The following is a 20,514-nucleotide window of genomic DNA, read 5'->3' on the forward strand; positions in this document are numbered from 1 at the left end:
TCTACTGGACCGATTTGCTTCATATTTGTTTTATTCGCTCCAGAATTATCTGCCAATGAATCATGAGACATTGATACGTCTCTAAGTTCAGCCAACTTTGAGTAATCATAAAATGATCACTCCAGTGGCTTACCCTAACTCGCAATACATTCTGTACTAAATGTGATTTTCATCCTAAGTAATGTCATTGCATGCTGCCAGAGACCATACACTTCCACTGATTCCCTACTAAATACTCTTTGATTGTCTAACCTTTCCCAGTTTCCAAATATATTCAACAGATGGCAGAGTATTCCTAATAAATTAAAGTCTACATACAAAGAGACCCCATCATGACATATGCCTTAGACATTATCTGGGAACACCTATTGAAAGATAACCTAGCTACACAAGAAAGAGTGAAGGCCATGCAGCTTTAAAAATGCTCCTTCAAGACTAACCTATGGCACAAGTGCCATTGCCTTTTACGAGACAAAAAGCAGCTTTATGGAAAACAATTTACCAAACAGAATGGATGATTACGAACTCAGCATACCATAACACGCTTCTTATTCAGTGTACATGAAACCGTTGAAAAGGGCAGGCAAAACAACAGACGAGTTATCTGACCGAATGGTGCGGAGCAGCACGCGTCCTCTAGTATTAGTCAGTATGCAGTATTTCTTTCCTCTGATTTTAATATTCACAGAGTGTGTTATTTTATTTTTTTGATTTTTCATATTATTCGTATTTCCATGAAGACGATTAAAGAATGGCTAAGGAATGCAGGTGTAAAGACTAAAAGTGTGAGCAGGCATTAAGGAGAATGAGCGAGTTTTGAGGGAGATAATTGGGATTCTAACATAGGACAGGCCTTCCTCAAACAGTGTACAGTATATACCTAGTCTAGCCATAAATACTGTTACAAACTTTTGACACACACTGTACAACTGGTTTGGCAGGTAAAGAACTACCAGTGTGCACATGTTAACCTTGAACCATTGTTAACTTGTCTGTGAAAGAGGAAGCATCTAGTTCCAGGTTTCAGCATGGAATGGGGTCATTATGAAAATCGTGTTGCAGTGATAACATATGGAAAATCTCCAAGTAACATTTTCAAGACGCTGCAAAAGCTGAAAATCAGTCTATGTTTGTGTAGCAGACCGTTGAGCGATTCACTGCAACCGGGACCGTAAAGGATCATCCGAGGGACAGTCGCCCACGCAGTTTCAGGACTCCAACACGGAGAAATGCGGTGCGGAAGCAGGCTATCCTGGCCCGTGAAATGAACATTTCAAAAAGGTCAATGTCAGAGGACTACGGGCTTATCGCCGACGTGCGCCTAAAGAAGCTGAGAGTGCTTAAATGTCAGCGTCTCTTGCAGCATTACGCACAAAATGGTCATCGAAACATCCTCTTCACCGATGAAAAGGTATTTACTATTGAAGAATCTTTCAGTGTGCAAAACAACAGGGTTTATGCATCATCTCAGAAAGCCAGGTAAAAGGCCTCCTCTGTGATGGTGGATGAGTTCTTCTGGCAACAGCAAAAGGGTGTTAAAACCAGCGCCAGAGTGTATGAAAGTACAGTTGTGAAGAACTTAAGTGGCACATTGTTTCTAAACCAACCCTGGACTTTCCGCTCGAGCCCACAAGGCGAGGTCAACTGCGTCATGTCCCCGACTTCATTTCAACTGAAGATTGGCCCACCAGCAGTCCGGATGTGAACCCTTTGGACTACCGACTGTGGTCGGTGCTTGAGGGCATCGTCTGCAAGAAGAGACACCCCACCATTGAAAGTTTAAAGCGCTTCTTATTGTCAGCAGTGCCGGATTTCCCCCTGGATGTCCCCCGTTCCGCCATAGACGAGTGGCCACAGAGACTCAGAGCCTGTATCAGTGCCAAAGGTGACCATTTCGAAAAGTGATTGGTGATTTGTGTAAACAACGCCTGTGAGAACAACATACTAGCAGCAAATTAAAATACTTCTCATAATATTTGCATTTTCACTTTTTAAGTTGTAACAGCATTTAGGGCTAGACTGGGTACAAGAAAGAGGGCAAGGAAAGGGAGGTTGGCTAAGTTTTTAAAGGGAAGGAAATTGAGGGCCAAGGGATCTAGCCGGGGGAAGTGAAGTAAACCAATGAATCCACATAATTTATTTATTTACACTGTTTACGCCCACATTGGAGCACCAAAATCAACCTTATACAATAAAATCTTCAAAAAATAAGTCCATTTTTTAACACTTGATAATTTCGTTTTTTTCCAAAACTTCTTCATTATGGACGATCTTGCAGCCCGTTCTTCTGCTGATGTAACATACTGCTTACATCAATCAATCAATCAATCACTACTGATCTGCATTTAGGGCAGTCACCCAGGTGGCAGATTCCCTATCTGTTGTTTTCCTAGCCTTTTCTTAAATGATTGCAAAGAAATTGGAAATTTATTGAACATCTCCCTTGGTAAGTTATTCCAATCCCTAACTCCCCTTCCTATAAACGAATATTTTCCCCCAAATTGTCCTCTTGAATTCCAACATTATCTTCATATTGTAATCTTTCCTACTTTTAAAGACAGCACTCAAACTTATTCGTCTACTAATGCCATTCCACGCCATCTCTCCACTGACAGCTCGGAACATACCACTTATTAAAATTATAAAATCCTTTTATTAACAACCACCTACTCAATACAATACATTACTCATTGAATTATAAAATAATCATGAGGTGTCTTAAATAATGGAACATGTTTCGTTCGACATAGCGAACATCATCAGCCGTTAATTTACAAAGATTAGGTCAGGGCCCTGAGCTGAAATGATAAAAAAATGTTAAAAGAGTGACAATGCCATAATAAAAAGTAAAAATGATAACATTAGACTTGAAATTGTAACAATATGTACAGATTAACAGCAAGTATTTGTAGTGGAATACATTGAACGATGGTAGTCTGTAAAGTTAAAACAATTATGAGGTTGTTAAAGTAAAAAAATATAGATATAGTGGATCTTAAAATATATGTCAATGCGTGAAGCGTGGATTAATTATTGACGATGGAGTTCTTTAAATTGAGCAAAAACAAAAGTTGAAATAGAGTTTATTGAATAGTACGAGTCAAACTGAACCAGTTAAAAGGCGCATGGCGACGAAACTAAGGTTGATATGACGTGAACTCCAGGAGTTAGGAATTCTGTAGGAGAGCCAAACACAGTGCCAGAAGGAAACACAAGTTGAACTAGTCCGTATTTACACGCTAGCAGTAAAATTAATCGTATACAACGTAGGACACCAATGGTGGACTCGTTAAAGAGTAACTATAATCTTGAAAGTAGGGAGAGTTCCAGCAAACCAGAGATGAATGGAGCAGATTATGGCACAATTGGAGTTAGAAATCTGGAAAGAAAGAAAAGGGAGGAAAAATGAAGTTATGTTATAACGGAGAGAAAAAAAAAATTGAAAAAGGAGGCTTACCCTTGGGACTAGTGTGAGGTGTTCGCTAGCGTTGGCTGCGTGAAGCAAACTGGCGAGTAGCTTCTAGTGTTGTAGAGGCGGGGAGTGAGTCATGTGAGGAGGAGGGCCGGGTCGGGTATTCGTGGAGGGGGTATCGCATGAGAGGGCAGTAGAGTAGTAGTTGTTGTATTATTAACAGTTGTATAATTAAAGATTCTCGTAAAGTTATTGTTATTTATATTGAAAAGAGAGAGTAGTTCTGGAATTTTCTCGATTATTGGACTTTTAATTTCTGAAGTATCATTTAAATTTTGATTTCCGTTAAAATGCTGGTCTAGGAATATGTAAATGTTCTCAAACTCTGTCATAAGTTTACTTTTATTGACGTATTTCAAGATTTGAAGGTCTTTTTCAGTTGTAGTAAAACTGTGGCCAGTCTCTTCCATATGGGTGCTCATGGCGGAATACTTTTTATGTTTCGAAGCGTTGTAGTGTTCAAGGTATCTGGTCAAAAAGCTACGTCCAGTCTGTCCGATATAGGAGAATCCACAATGGGTGCATTTAAGCCTATAGATACCAGAGTTCGAGAATTTATTGTGATTAATGTTAACTATATTTGAATTGAAGAATATATTACGGTTTGTATATCGGGTTCTATAAGCGATATTGATATCGTATTTCTTTAGAGGGTTAGTAACTTGAAATAGGCCTGGATTCGTGTAGGTGAAGGGAGCATATTTCGTTTTTTTAGGCTTGTCCGGAATCAATTTCATTGCGGTTTTTAATTTTATCTTGTTAATGATTTTATTAACCATTAAGGAATTATAGCCGTTAATTCTGGCCAAATCCTTAATATAGTTTAGTTCTTTTTTGCGATTTACAGTTGTCAGCGGGATTTTTAATGCTCTATAGACAAGACTAAAAAATGCAGCCTGTTTATGAGATTGCGGATGTAAGGAATCGTTTCTTATAGTGATGGGGGCACAAGAAGGCTTTCTAAATATTTGAAAAATGAACTTATTATTCTCTCTTGAAACGTTTAAATCCAAAAAGTTTAGAGGACCATTGATCTCGTTTTCCTTAGTGAATTTGAGATCATTGTCAAGCTCATTAAGGGATGTTAACACACTGTGACTATCGTTTTTCTGTGTATCCATAGTTGGTAATACAGGAATCTCATCCAAGTGCATGTTATCGATATTATTATTAAAGTCCGGGATGGTATACACCGATGAGAAATATTCGCGTTATTCTTTTACTACTAGTAAACGTCCAGAAATTATTAATATTGTGTTTTATTCCATTTTCTAAGTTGTGAATTTATATTTTATATGCAATGTTAATTTTAGGTTCACTTCTAAGCTGCCTAAATCGATCGTCATAATATTTTGAAAACTTTCTCTTCCTGGCACATTTCTTTTTCCGCTTTAGAGTTTGGATAATATCGTGTGTAAACCATACGGGATATTTGGATTTTTGAATGAGATTCCTCTTGGGAATGCATACATCAAAACATTTGTAGAGGGGCGAGGTCAGCATTCTCAAAGGAATACAACGGGTTCCAGTTAAAGTCACGCACTTCACAGTAAAGTTTCTTAAAATCTGCATTTTTGAAGTCATAATATTCACGAGATATGTTCTTAAAAATGGGAAGTTTCCTGGTTGGTAACGATAATAAAGAGAGTGCGGGATGATGCAGATCTTCTGGTACCAGTACGAATTCTTTGTGTTTTATATTAATTGGTATGTTGGCCAAAACCAAGTCTAGTGATCTAGAGTTAAAATTGACAACATTGTTATATGATTTCAATCCTAAATACGACATGAAATTTGCTAGACTATGACTGGCCGTTGATCCTTCAGTAAAATTATAATTTGCATCATGAATTTCAACTAAATTAAAATCACCCATAATGATGCAATCGGACATTATAAGGTGATCAATATTTTCGACATAGTTAATGTAATCCTGATATGTACAGACTAGCCAGAAGGAGTTATATAGACAACATTTATAAATAACTTTCGCTTGTTACCGAGAATTTGAAGAGTGAGAGATTCTCATTGTTGACTATTGTAAACAGAGGATAGCTTTACACGGTATCCCTTTTTGATAGCTATTAATACTCCACCTCCACGTGACTTTCCTGTTAGTGATGTGTCCCTATCATTTCTAAATACTACATATCGATCATCAAATAATTCGCTATCAAATACACCATTCGCCAAGAACGTTTCAGTTAACACAAGTACATCAAATGAACAGCAAAGAAGATTTTGAAGAAATAACTCACGCTTGGTTCGAAGTCCTCTGACGTTTTGGTAATAAATTGACAAATTGTTCACAGACATTTAAAAGGCAATAAAAATGTTAAATAAATGTAGAAGTTTTCAAATGACTGATCGTTGGAAAATATTCAAACATTAAGGGTAGTAAAGGAAACCAAAACACATTACAGTTTACCTAAATCTTCAACACTACGAAGGACATGAACAGGACTTCTGTCTTCTTTCCTGATCGTTATTTTTCCACTGTTATTAACCCATAGATATTTATAATCTTTGTTGTGCTGCAGCTGTTTTGCCTTAGCGAACAGAATTCTCCTCCCTGGGGATAAGGACTGATTAATGTACACAGGATTAGCAACTGTAAAGCCCAGGTGAGAAGTAGATAAGTTTCTTTTGATTTTTCGCCTCTCAAGGAGCTGTTCCTTATGATATCTGGAAACGAACTTCACAGTAATGCCTGCAGTTGTATGATTGTTGACCTTTTTTAATCTATGGCAAACATCAATCATGTTCTCTTTAAGCTCAACATCTAAGACCCTAGCGACATTTATGACTGTCTGAACAACGTTTTCATTGGGAACCTCGGGAACACCATATATTTCAAGAGTATTTACCCTAGAATATTTTTCATTGTCATCACATCGGATCGAAAGTTCATTTACTGTTTTCTGGAGCCACTGATTTTCCGATAACAGATTGTCAATTATCGTTTGCTGTCTTGTGATTATTGCTTGCTGATTATCAAGAAGTTTCTGATGCTCATCTAATCTCTCGTGGCAGACATTGAGTTACCTAACTGTCTTTCAATATCAGTAGTTGATTTCCTTAGAGCTGTCATATCCTCCTTCAGAGTAACCAGAAGTTCATAGATGTCACCAACAGATGGCATGTCAGCTACTGACATTTCATCACTCACAGCGCTCAATCTTTTTTTTTACTATGACAAGCTTTGCACCTCCATTTATGATCACGAGATGAGAGTAACTTCAAGTCTCTGTCTTGGAGATTCACACACTTAGAATGAAACCATTTACTGCAATTAGAACACTGTATTTTAGCAGTGGTATCCTGCCTGGATACGGATTTTCCACACTCCAAACAGGTGCTCATCGTAACCGTAGGCAAGGTCGATATCTCGAACAAACAGTGAAGAACGTACTCCGGTGTTTTGAATTCGTTGGGTTTGTAACACTGACCGCCCAATGTTTACGTACAATATCCTTTATAAAGAATACAAATTAAACCAGTATTACGGCTATCTACCAGCGAATCTTAGTGTTATTACGGTTCGTTGAAACTTACTACATCGGTAGACACGCCTCCAAGTCAGGAAACCAGCACAATCAGCAAAAATAACACATTTATACTGGAGCACTATTCACACACGTCCTCACTCAACCGCCTTTTTAAATAATAATTAATAATAACCTTGGGAGTGTTTGCAAGATTAATTCTCTTGTTTTCCTGTCTACTTTGAATTCTTCCGGTACACGGAAAAGTGTCTGTCTGCCTATAGAGTCATATGCCTTTTTTAAGTCCACAAAAGTAATCAGCGTTTGCCTGTCGTACCAGGGGAAGAGGTGATACTCCCACGTGCCGGATGGAGGGGGGGTCCTAACTGGCTTGCCGGTGGACTTGAGCGAAATAAAATAGCTCTCGTGGACCAACCCCAAGCAGAATCCTCTAAGGCTCATTACGTTACTTGTAACGTCGACATCAACAGTTGGCGGGTTCCCCATTACCTTTTAGCATGTTGGAAATGTGAGCTGACCTTAGGCCCTAGTGATTGCACTAGGTTTTCTTGGTCATCATGCAGGAGTGTATCAGAGCTTCCCAAAAACATTATTATTATTATTATTATTATTATTATTATTATTATTATTATTATTATTATTATTATTATTATTATTATTTATTTATTTATTTTTATATGTTATTATTAAGTGAGACATTATATAAGACGTGCCTCAGTGCTTCTGGACTGTATGGTCGTCGAACGGAAAGTTTTTGATCGCCCCTTATAAATACTGTATTGCAATGATTATGTAATTTAGAATAGGAATGAAGTCTGATCTAAGCGTACATTACCTAACTGTCCGTTGTTGATTGGCAGGCCACTCCTGAAATGATAAACTTCATAGTATCAAAATTGATTTCATCTTCTCTAATTCGTAGCACATCCAATACGAGTCAGCCTGTTTCCAGTCATTCGACTGAATGAAGCCCCATCTAGCGGCGAGGATGGGAATTGTGCCAGCTGCCGACGCCTGTCGCACTCCTCTGGGGCAATGACTAAGGACTTACAGATGAAATGAAATGATAGTGGAGAGAGTTTCTGGAATGAATGATGACAGGGAAAACCGGAGTACCCGGAGAAAAACCTGTCTCACCTCCGCTTTGTCCAGCACAACTCTCACATGGAGTAACTGGGATTTGAACCACGGAACCCAGCGGTGAGAGACTGGCGCCTGAGCCGCTGAGGCTTTGATTTTAATACTTATTTTCTCAGTGAAGATGAAAAAGATGTACATCTAAGGTCTTGTAACTATCCGCGTATTAAGCGGGAGTTAGTCAAGCAACTACCACAAATGTTTCAATCAAAACAATCACGCGCAAAGCAAATTCACTATGCGGTCCAAACTTCAGGAAAAATATTATCCTGCTGCTTGCTTCTGTCCTGTATAAGATAATTGCATTAAAGGCGTGCTATAGAGAAGAGTTGATCCGCAGTTCGTACCGTATGGCTGGCCCTTGACAGATTTAAAAAATATATAAATAAAAATTAAGATAGATAATGCCATCATTGATGGCTTCACCACTAGAAGAGTGTACATTTACAAACAGAAATGAAACAAATAATATTAATAGCAATGATAATAATAGAATCCTTAATTTTAAAATACACAAAATAAAGTACACTTCATTCATTCATTCATTCATTCATCTCATTCATTTTTTCATTCGCTCAACAATTAACCAGCAAGTCAGCGGGATCTACTCGGCAAATGCTCGCGAAAACCACTTTAAACTTGCGATGAGAGGGATTGTGTCTAATATTCGCAGGTAGTGGATGCAAACATTATGAAGGAGTATTGGTGTAAGAAGTGATAACACGGCGCTGGTGCAGTGATGGTCTGATGGTCACCTTGCTACCTCTTGGTTTCACTTCCCAGGCGGAGAGGGAATTTTTCTCTGAAAGGGATCGTTCTCTCCTCTACTTAGTCAGAAAACTACGACTGTGAGATATATTGCTGAAATGCTTATTTGTTTTCAAAATACAATGCAACGTACTTGGACACTTGCGTAAAAACCTATGTGCCCAGGCAGTTGGCCGTGGAGTCTCGGGCACATGTCAGACGAGAAGTGCCTGTTCCGTCCGAAACTAAGGTAGAGCAGTTGCTCTTTACTTACTCATTTACTCCAAGTACTGCATAATGAAAAGGGCTCGCAACTTGTAAATGATCAATAAAATGCCCTTACATTTATGGAAAATGCTGTAATATATTTGATGAAACTGAATTCTGGTGGCTGTGATATATCCGTGTTCAATTCAGTGCACAGCTTAATAATTTTCTCCTAATTTACCAGATACTGCACAAGATGGTCATAATTGTTCTACACAAAGAAAATGTTTAATGTTGAAGCTTTTTTACTCTACAAAATAAAGGTTTCTCTAACTTGCTTCATTTGCTGAATGTACATTAAATCTGTAATGAGAATAAGCTTGATACCTGTATAAAAATCTAACCTAATACAGTAAGTTAGTATCCCTATAATTGACTGCCTAAGTTGATCACGAGAAGAGTTCTGGCAGAAGGCTGGTCTCAGTAAAGAAAATGTATCAAGTGATAGAGCCGATAGTCCGCGTGCCCGACTTACGGTGTAGGACAGCCTGCTCGCCTATACAGTCTCGTCAGCATGGAAATTCGTCGTGTTTCCGAAGACTTGCTGTGTAGCGTGCTGACACCACAACAATGATGATGTGCTAGAAAATTGTTGTTTTGAATCCCTTCTCGTTCCTTGAGGGTACGCGAGGGTGTAAGGCATGGAGGTGCTTGAGACTGTTACAAAATACTTCCTCTTAATTGTATGAATCCTGTATTGTATTTCTGGAAACACAAGAATAAATCCTTCTCTTACCAGCAAATACTTGTGAGTTTGATCATGAAAGAAATTTAGTAAATGTGACCATCATCATCATCATCATCATCATTTCCCATTATTCAGCTGTAGCCGGGTAGGGGCAAATATGATTCCTCTCCTCTTTCTTCGGTCTTTCGACCACTCCTCCTCCAACACTGTGTCCCAGTCCAGGTCTTTTCTCTAATACTGTGTTGGATTGTGTCCGTCCATCTCAATCATGGTCGTCTGTGGCCTCTCCTTCCTTGCATTGGCATTTCCATCACCTTTTTTTGGCATTCTTTCATCACTCATTCGCTTTATGTGCCCAAACCATCTTAGTCGGCTCTTCTCTATTCTGTCGTTCATTTTTTCTACTCCAACTTCCCAGATTTTCTCATTCCTTATTTTGTCTCTTCTACTCTTCTACAGTATATCATACTCCTCAACAACTTCATTTCGGCTGCCTGTATTCGACTCTCATCCTTCTTTGTCATTGTCCAAGTTTCTGCTCCGTAAGTTGTTATGGTTACATCTTGTACATAGTATCCTTTGCTTCCATTGGCACATCTTTATTCCATAACATGTTTCTTACACTATGATAGAACCAGCTTCCAGCTTGAATCCTCTAATTTCAGCATCCAGTCGAGCATTCTCCATTAATTCACTCCCCAGATATTTGAACGTCTCCACTACTTCCAAGGGCTTGACTGGAAGTCTAATCTGACCTTTCCCTTCTTTCCTCCCTCTAGTCACAACAAGAGTTTACTCTTTTCTACACTTATTTTCAATCCACATTCTTTGATCTTCCCATTCATCCTATCCAACTCTTCTTGAACATTCATGTATTCTTCTCCCCAAATCATAATATCATCTGCAAATAACAACATGTTCATTTCTCTTCCTCCAGATGCTGCTTTTGCTGTTCACATGATGTCATCCATTGCTATTGTAAACAGGATTGGTGATAGAACACTTCCCTATCTCAGCCCACTAATGTTTTTGAACCTACTTGTCCTGCCAACATGTGTTGCATGCAACTACAACACTCCTTGTACATTGCCATAATCATTTTTATTCCTTTTTGCTCCAGACTGTCCCAAACTTTAGTCCTGGGGACACTGTCATATGCCTTTTCAGTGTCAATGAATGTCATCACCATATCATTCCCATACTCCCATTGCTTTTCCATTAGTTGTCTCATAATGAAAATGGGCTCTATTGTTGACCTTCCACTTCTGAAACCAAACTGATTTTCCTGTATCTGATTCTCAACCCTCAACCTTATTGTACTTTCCAGTATCCTTTCCATTATCTTAGCAACATGAAATATTAGAGGAATTCCCCTTTAGTTCTTCAAAACTTTCTTATCACCTTTCTTGAAAATTGGGGTGATTATTCCTTTTTGCCAATCCTCAGGGACCTCCTTATTCTCGCAGACATTCCTGAGAACCCGATATGTCCACTGCAGGCCTACAGCTCCAGCTGCCTTTATCATCTCCACTGAAATTTCATCTATTCCAGCAGTTTTTCCATTCTTCATCTTTCCAGTATCCTCACCATTATCTTAGCAACATGGGATATCAGAGTAATTCCCCTGTAGTTCTTCAATACAAGGGGCGTTTGAAAAGTCCGTGCAAAAATAAAAACTACTTACGTGTTTGGGGTAAACCTTTTTTATTTTTCAACATAGTCTCCTTTTAGGCTTATACATTTCGTCCAACAATGTTCTAGTTTGTTGATCCCTTCCGAAAAATAGGATTTGTCCAAGTCTGCAAAATATCCATTAGTGTTTGCAATCACCTCCTCGTTTGAATAAAATCTTTGTCCCGCCAGCCATTTCTTCAAATTGGGGAACAAATAGTAGTCTGAGGGAGCCAAGTCTGGAGAATAGGGGGGATGTGAAACGAGTTGGAATCCTATTTCCATTAATTTTGCGACCACAACTGCTGAGGTGTGTGCTGGTGTGTTGTTGTGATGGAAAAGGACTTTCTTGTGGGCCAATCGCGGGCAATTTTCTTGCAACTCGGTTTTCAAACGGTCCAGTAATGATGAATAATATGCACCTGTAATAGTTTTACCCTTTTCCAGATAGTCGATGAGGATTATCCCTCGCGAATCCCAAAAGACAGTTGCTATAACCTTTCCGGCCGAAGGAACGGTCTTCGCCTTTTCTGGTGCAGATTCCCCCTTGGTAACCCATTGTTTAGATTGTTGTTTGGTCTCAGGAGTATGGTAATGTATCCATGTTTCATCCACAGTGACGAAACGACGCTTAAAGTCCTCCGGATTCTTCTGGAACAGCTGCAAACTGTCCTTGCAACACTTCACACGATTCCGTTTTTGGTCAAGCATGAGCAATCGCGGCACCCATCTTGCGGATAGCTTTCTCATGTCCAAATGTTTATGGAAAATATAATGTACCTGTTCAGTCGAGATGCCCATCTCACGCACGTTAACTCTTCTGTCATCCATCATCATATCATGGATTTAATCAATGATTTCTGGATTCGTAACCTCACAGGCCGTCCAGAGCGTTCAGCGTCACTTGTGCCCATATGGCCAGTCCGAAAATTTTGAAACCACTTATAAACTGTTCTAATCGAAGGTGCAGAGTCACCATAATGTTTATCAAGCTTCTCTTTAGTCTCCTGAGGCGTTTTGCCTTTCATAAAGTAATGTTTAATCACCACACAAAATTCTTTTTCGTCCATTTCTTGAAAATCACTTGACTTCCTTGATTCACACGAATGCCAAACACAAAGAAATAGACCAATTTGGCTGCGTTCATTCAAGAAATGCTACTAACTAAACCTGACCTCGATACGTGCCGGTGGTGCCATCTCGCGGACTTTGTACGGACTTTTCAAAACACCTTTGTACTTTCTTATTGCCTTTCTTAAAAATTGGGATGATCATTCCTTTTTGCCAATCCTCAGGGACCTCTTTATTCTCCCAGCCAGTCCTGAGAACCCGATATGTCCGCTGCAGGCCTACAGCTCAGCTGCTTTTATCATCTCCATTGAAAATTCATCTATTCTAGTAGTTTTTCCAATCTTCATCTTTCTTACTGCCATTTCAATTTCACTCATTGAAATTTCTTTGTCCATTTCTTCATCAACTAATTGCCTTTCCTGGTCATCCATTGAATGACTGTCATTACTTCTCATGTTCACCAACTTTTGAAAATACTTTCTCCATCTATTTCTTCTGGCTTTGTTAATATTATGCCACCTTCATCCTTCACAAATCTGGTGTTTACTTGATCTCTCTTTTTCTTTCTTAAGATACCATACAATAATTTCTTGTTGCCTTGCACATCATCTCTCAATTTCTGTGTCAATAAGGCACAGCTTTTTCCCTTTTCTTCCTCCACTACTTTCTTGGCGAAATTCTTTGCCTCCATATATTTTCTTCTACTTTCTTCAGTCTTAGATGTTTTTCATGCTTTCCATGCCATTTTTGTTTCCTTCACTTTAATCCTTACCCTATAATTCTACCAGTGTGTGTGTGTGTGTGTGTGTGTGTGCGTGCGTGCGTGCGTGCGTGCGCGCGTGTGTGTGTGTGTGTGTGTGTGTGTGGGGTTTTTTTTTTTTTTTTTTTTTACATTTCCTGATGTTCTACCACATACCTTTTCTGCACATCCAACCAGTGCTTCCTTAAATTTTTCCATTCATCTTCAACATTCCCCATCTCTGTCCTAGGTACCAAGGGTATTATTTCCCTTTGAAATTCTTTTTGTATGCTTTTCCCCTTCAACTTCCGTACTTTAATTCTTTTTTCTCTTCTTAATGGGTTTTTTCAATCTTTCCCACTTTCAGTTTTCCTGTCACAACTCTATGATCTCCACCAAAGGCTTCTTCAGGCTTGGCTGTAACATCTAAAAGGTTCTTCCAGTGTTCTTTCTCTATGCTTATATGATGGTCTTTGTTCTTCTGTCTCTCCAAACAGACCTTGCAATCTTCTGTCTGTTCTTCCTCAACAGGTGTTTCCAACAATCATTTGGTTCCTCATGCAAAAATCCACCAACAACTCACCTTCTGAATTTACTTTTCCATATCCAAAGGGCCCTACAACATCTTCCTTTCCTTGTCTTTCCATTCCAACTTGTGCATTTAGATCTTCCATCAATAGCACTTCCTTATCTTCTATCTGTCTCTCCACTTCCTCTAAAAAGTCCTTTAGATGTTCATCTGCGCAACCTGTTTGTGGGGCATACACCTGAAATAAAACTTTCATGCCATTTTCAAACACGAGTCCCGTCACCTATCGCTGACGCATTTTGTAGATTCCACATATTCTTGGATTTCTTTCTAAGTATGATCCTCTGCTGTAATACAGCCTGTATCCTTCTCTCACAGAGTCCAAGTATGGCTACCGAAATGTATGATGTAGACTTTTATCAAGGAATACAGCATAAATTACATTTTTAAAAAATTGATATAAAAATTCTTCAAAATGCTATATATTGATCTAAAATGTTCTTGAAAGTTGAAATAATGACTGATCATCCCAAATAAACAAAAAATGCAAAAGAATGCAAAATAAAAATCTGATAATATTGTATTGCAAAATGAATTTCTATACTACTGAGCAACGTTCTAATGCAAAGGGAAAACAACATCTGCCCCTTAGTGGTGATGTAGGGAGTCTGCTCAACGTTATATGAGCACTGCACAGAGTTTTGGAATTGAGAGCAGGCTAGGGACCTCTCCTACCCTACCGGCCAACATTCACATCGTGAAAACTGACTTGTCACGTCACACCGTAAATGTCCGACTCGTTGGCTGAATGGTCAGCGTACTGGCTTTCGGTTCAGATGGTCCCGGGTTCGATTCCCGGCCGGGTCGGGGATTTTAACCTTCAGTGGTTAATTCCAGTTGCCCGGGGGCTGGGTGTATGTGCTCTCCCCAACATCTCTGCAACTCACACACCACACATAACACTATCCTCCACCACAATAACACACAGTTACCTACACATGGCAGATGCCGCCCAGCCTCATCGGAGGGTCTGCCTTACAAGGGCTGCACTCGGCTAGAAATAGCCACACAAATAAAAAACACCATAAACACTTCCAGGCAGGTTACACGAAGACTTAGGGCTTTGATGCTGGCTGTGGCGACTATGATCTCCATTGATCCTAGTATGCAGTCATACTGATAACAGCTAGGAAATACTTGAGGACTTCGTGAAAAATTCTTTGTATGAATTCATAATAAAAATTATTCTTGTTTTCAGGTTGAGAGATTAGTTGATCGCGTGCAGTCTTCAACTCTCCTCGATGACAGACGCGATGCCTGCCGGGCTCTCAAGGCCCTGTCACGGAAGTATCGCATCGAAGTAGGTGCTCAGGGTATGGATGCCCTGCGACAAGTACTCGAGATGGATCGTGGAGATTGTGAAATTGTAGGCTATGCCTTAGATACACTGTGCAATATTACAGCCACAGAGAGTTTTGAGGAAGAAGGTAACATGTCCTATGGTTTAAGTGTTTAAAACCAGAAAATTGCTCTATGTAGGTACTAGCAGTTAGTTTACTGTAGAAGCTTTGATTATTATTATTATTATTATTATTATTATTATTATTATTATTATTATTATTATTATTATTCGTTTAGGCCGGGGTATCTGTGGAACGCAGCGGTGAAAGAAGGTGCTGGGTAGAATGGGTCTATTTACGATATCAAAAATTGAATTAAAACTTCAAATAAAGGTTATATTTCTTTTCAAAAAACAAACTATGATATAAGTAAAAAAAGTGAAATCAGAGTTAAGGCTTTTTGCAGATGATGTTATTCTGTATAGAATAATAAATAAATTACAAGATTATGAGCAACTGCAACGTGACATCGATGATGTTGTGAGATGGATAGCAGGCAATGGTATGTTGATAAACGGGGTTAAAAGTCAAGTTGTGAGTTTCACAAGTAGGAAAAGTCCTCAGAGTTTTAATTACTGCATTGATGGGGTGAAAGTTCCTTTTGGGGATCATTGTAAGTATCTAGGTGTTAATATAAGGAAAGATCTTCACTGGGGTAATCACATAAATGGGATTGTAAATAAAGGGTACAGATCTCTGCACATGGTTATGAGGGTGTTTAGGGGTTGTAGTAAGGATGTAAAGGAGAGGGCATATAAGTCTCTGGTAAGACCCCAACTAGAGTATGGTTCCAGTGTATGGGACCTTCACCAGGATTACCTGATTAAAGAAGTGGAAAAAAATCCAAAGAAAAGCAGTTCGATTTGTTCTGGGTGATTTCCGACAAAAGAGTAGCATTACAAAAATGTTGCAAAGTTTGGGCTGGGAAGACTTGGGAGAAAGAAGACGAGCTGCTCGACTAAGTGGTATGTTCAACAACAATAAAGGTGTTTTAATTTAATCCACCTATTCAATACTTTTATTTTCACTTATAGTGATTACATAAATAGACTATCAGTTAAATGGGCCATGTTTCGCCCTCAATTAAGGGCATCTTCAGCCTAAAAACAATCATCAAGAGTACAACTGATATTAAATGTGGAAGCTAAAAATTTAGCCAGTTATTAAAATTCGGGACATAAAAATGTGAAAAATGATACAATATATAAAGATGCTAATGGAACCCCTGTCAATGATTAAACTATAATCTTGTCGGAGACTAAATCTTCTTCCATTAAAATTGTAATAAAAAACAGTTCATGTAAAATGTTAGTGGAATACCAAAGTGGAAATAATATAAAGCCAACGACATGAGGGCGTGAACACAAGCATAAACATGATTGTCATAAATACAATATGTCCAAGGCCGCTGATGAAATTCGTCAGCATAAAGTGAGACTGAAGCATCAGTTGAAAAATTGTAGAAGTGGCCCTTAGCACCGGTAGGTAATATTACTGGCTGGAACCTTGTCAGGAAATGTCAGTAGATACTGAAATAATGTTTTCTGTAAGAGAAGGAGTTGAACGTAAGGAGAGAATTCGGATTACATAATTTGAAACAGATGAGGACTTGCATGTTAGTTGAAAATTGTTATTTGTTATCTACTGTTGTGTTGGTTGCTGCCCTTCTGTTGGCTCTGAGTCTCGTGTTGTAACTGTGCTGCTGAACTCGGAGGGGAAGGAATAGGGGAGTGTGGAAGGGAGGAGATCAACTGTGAAGGGGCTGGAAGTAGGCCTAATATCTGTAGGTATGGGTGGAGTATTAGAGTATGAAGAATTAAATATATTAGGTATCCTAAATTTATTCGAACTGACTGACTTTAATAATTTCGGAATTAATTCATGTAACATACTTTTACTGTCCGTGATTTCATTAAGATTCTGTTCCTTATTGTACATCTGATCTAAATAGATATATAAACTTTCTAATTCGTTCAACATTCTCCCTTTTTCTATGTTTCTAATTATCGCTAGGTCTTTCTCTATGGATTCAAATCTGTGACCAGTCTCCCTCATATGCAAACTCATTGCTGAGTATTTCCTATGTTTTTCCGCGTTAACATGTTCCATGTATCTTGTCATACAACTTATCCCAGTCTGTCCAACATATGAAAAATTACACTGAGTACATTTGATTCTGTATACTCCTGATCCCAAATAACGATTTTTGTCATAATGAACTTTTTTATGATTAAAGAATATGGACTGGTTAGTTCTAAAAGCTATATTAAAATTATGTTTTTTGAATACGTTAGTAATCTGGTGTATAGCTGGATTATTAAATGTGAATGTAGCATACTCAGTTTTTTTGGTTTCTCCTGGTATCAGATTCGTGGATAACTTATTCTTAATTTTATTGATTAATTTGTTGATCATTTCTATTCTGAAACCATTTTGTTTAGCGAGGAACCTGATATAATTTAATTCTTTCTTCAAATTCTTGGGAGATAGAGGGATTCTAAGTGCTCTATAAATCAAACTGTGAAAAGATGCTTGTTTATGTGAATTCGGGTGTAAAGAAAAATTGTTTACAGTTTTAGATTTGTATAGGTTTTCTAAATATTTGGAAATCAACAGTGTTAACCTTATGTGTAACCGTTACATCTAGAAAATTCAATGAGTTATCGACTTCGTCCTCTCTCGTGAATTTCAAATTAGGTTCAATTTCATTTAACTTATTTAAGATTTCTTGACTATTAGTGACATCTTTGTTTATGATTACAAATATATCATCTACATATCTCAACCATAAATCAGTTCCTTTAATTTTTGCTCTTATTTCATTGTGTTCGATTGAATCCATAAATATGTCGGCAAGGATGCCCGATATTGGGTCACCCATTGCTAATCCATTCTGTTTATAAATTTTATTGTTAAATGAGAAGTAATTATTGTCTAATTCGAAATTTAACAATCCAGTGAATTCTTCTATTTCCATTTTACTAAGATTACTGTATTTACAAATATTATCATGAATAATATTAACAGTTTTATCTGTTGGAATATTCAGGAACGTATTCACTACGTCATTTAAACCTAGGAATTTCATTTTGGTCCGTATTGAACTGAGAAAAGGATGATAGGAAAACTTAAAATGGTCCACCTTGTCAATACAAAAATGTTATAGTTTATTTATAACATGTATTTGTACTTGGAACTAGTTTCAACGCTGATTTGCGTCATCATCAGCCAAAATGTGGGAATAGGCAATCATTCAGGCATTTATATTACACAAGGCGTTACATTAAACAATACACATCTTACAAGGAGATAAAAACAGGGATAAGTATAGAAACAAATGAATCGTTGAGAAAACAAAAGTTATACATATTAAAAAAATAACCTTAACCACACATCTTGTAGTGCGAAAGTGTTCTTCTTGAATGATTCGTGAATATAAAACACATGTGCACACATTTCTGAAGAGCCAGCAGGCAGGACAAAGTAAAGTGAAACCTTAAGAGTTCTCATTTTTCTATGTTCTGACTAACTAATGAAGTCTCCCTTGAGTTCCTGATAAACATACAAAACAGGAAATTCTCCTTCACTCTCAACAATAGCTATAAAGGCCAACGGTAAAATTTCATTTTAAATATTGTGCAGAGACGTGAAAGCATGATTTTGAACATGATATAACTCCTTCATATAACCCAGTTTTTTACACAAGGTGTTACATTAAATAATACACATCTTACGAGGAGATAAAAGCAGGGACGAATGTAGAAACAAATGCATCGTTGAGAAAGCAAAGTTATACATATTAAAAATAAGCTTAACCACACAACTTGCAGTGCGAAAATATTTGCCTTGAATGATTCCTGAATACAAAACGCACGCGCGCACACTTCTAAAGAGCCAGCAGGCGGAGAAGAAATAAGGTGAAACCTTAAGGGTTCTTCTGAGAAGAGTTCATCATTCTTTCTATGATCTGACTAACTAATGAAGTCTCCCTTGAGTTCCTGATAAACATACACAACAGGAAATTAAACAATACACATCTTACAAGGAGATGAAAACAGGGAAAGTTATACATATTAAAAATAACCTTAACCACACATCTTGTAGTGCGAAAATATTCGTCTTGAATGATTCCTGAATACAAAACACACGCGCACACATTTCTGAAGAGCACGCAGGCAGGAAAAAGTAAAGTGAAACCTTAAGAGTTCTTCTGAGAAGAGTTCATCATTTTTTCTATGTTCCGACTAACTAATGAAGTCTCCCTTGAGTTCCTGATAAACATACACAACAGGAAATTCTCCTTCACTCTCAACAATAGTTATAAAGACCAACGGTGAATTTCATTTTAAATATTGTGCAGAGACGTGAAAGCATGATCTTGAATATAATATAACTCCTTCATTTAACCCAATTTTTTACACAAGGTGTTACATTAAACAATACACATCTTAAGGGGAGATAAAAACAGGGACGAATGTAGAAACAAATGCATCGTTGAGAAAGCAAAAATTATACATATTAAAAATAAGCTTAACCACACAACTTGCAGTGCAAAATTATCTGCCTTGAGTGATTCCTGAATGCAAGACGCACGCGCACACATTTCTAAAGAGCCAGCAGGCAGGAAAAAGGTGAAACCTTAAGAGTTCTTCTGAGAAGAGTTCATCATTCTTTCTATGTTCCGACTAACCAGTGAAGTCTCCCTTGAGTTCCTGATAAACATACACAACAGGAAATTCTCCTTAACTCTCAACAATAGCTATAAAAGACCAACGGTAAATTGTATTTTAAATACTGTGCACAGATGTGAAAGCATGATCTTGAACATGATATAACTTCTTCATTTACCCACATTAGAAAGTCTCTCTCTATATTACATAGCTTCATTAACACACCATTCTGTAGATGCACAAAATAATCTTGTAATCTTCACAGGTCCGGTATTCAGCTCGACAAGAATATAAAATAGGTATTAAGGAATACGTTGTTGAGAGTTTGGAGGATGACTGTGCCAGTATTGGTGGTGTATTGTTGCAGCGTTACGTGTAGGGTGGGGGCAGGTTTCTATGTTGTTTATTGCGGGACATGAGGCGGTAAAGCTATGGCGCGAGATGAAGAGGAACAGAGCGTGTTGGATAGTTTAGGTCTGGGGAGCGGCCGTTGTTGGATTATGAGGGGAGAGGGGAGGAGCGGTAGGGGAGGAGGAGTGGAAGGAGGGGAAGTATGGAGGGTGATGTGGTGAAAGTGTGTGGCGTGACAAAGTATTATGCATAATCTGAAAGACAGA

The 20,514-nt window shown here is 38.1% G+C and overlaps 1 protein-coding gene across 9 annotated transcripts in view; it reads left to right on the top strand.

Annotated features, from left to right (window-relative positions):
- p115 (General vesicular transport factor p115) overlaps window positions 1-20,514 on the top strand; it is a 637,868-nt gene that overhangs the window by 8,703 nt on the left and 608,651 nt on the right. For all 9 annotated transcript variants that reach the window (XR_011017628.1, XR_011017629.1, XM_067138596.2 and 6 more), the window contains exon 2: window positions 15,086-15,314. Coding sequence is in view for 7 of the 9 variants with exons in the window: in XM_067138596.2 (XP_066994697.2) it covers window positions 15,086-15,314 (229 nt within the window). In the remaining 2 variants the exon portion in view is untranslated. The remainder of the gene's footprint in view (window positions 1-15,085; window positions 15,315-20,514) is intronic.

This window comes from Anabrus simplex, chromosome 1 (genome assembly GCF_040414725.1).
Source record: "Anabrus simplex isolate iqAnaSimp1 chromosome 1, ASM4041472v1, whole genome shotgun sequence".
NCBI lineage: Eukaryota > Metazoa > Arthropoda > Insecta > Orthoptera > Tettigoniidae > Anabrus > Anabrus simplex.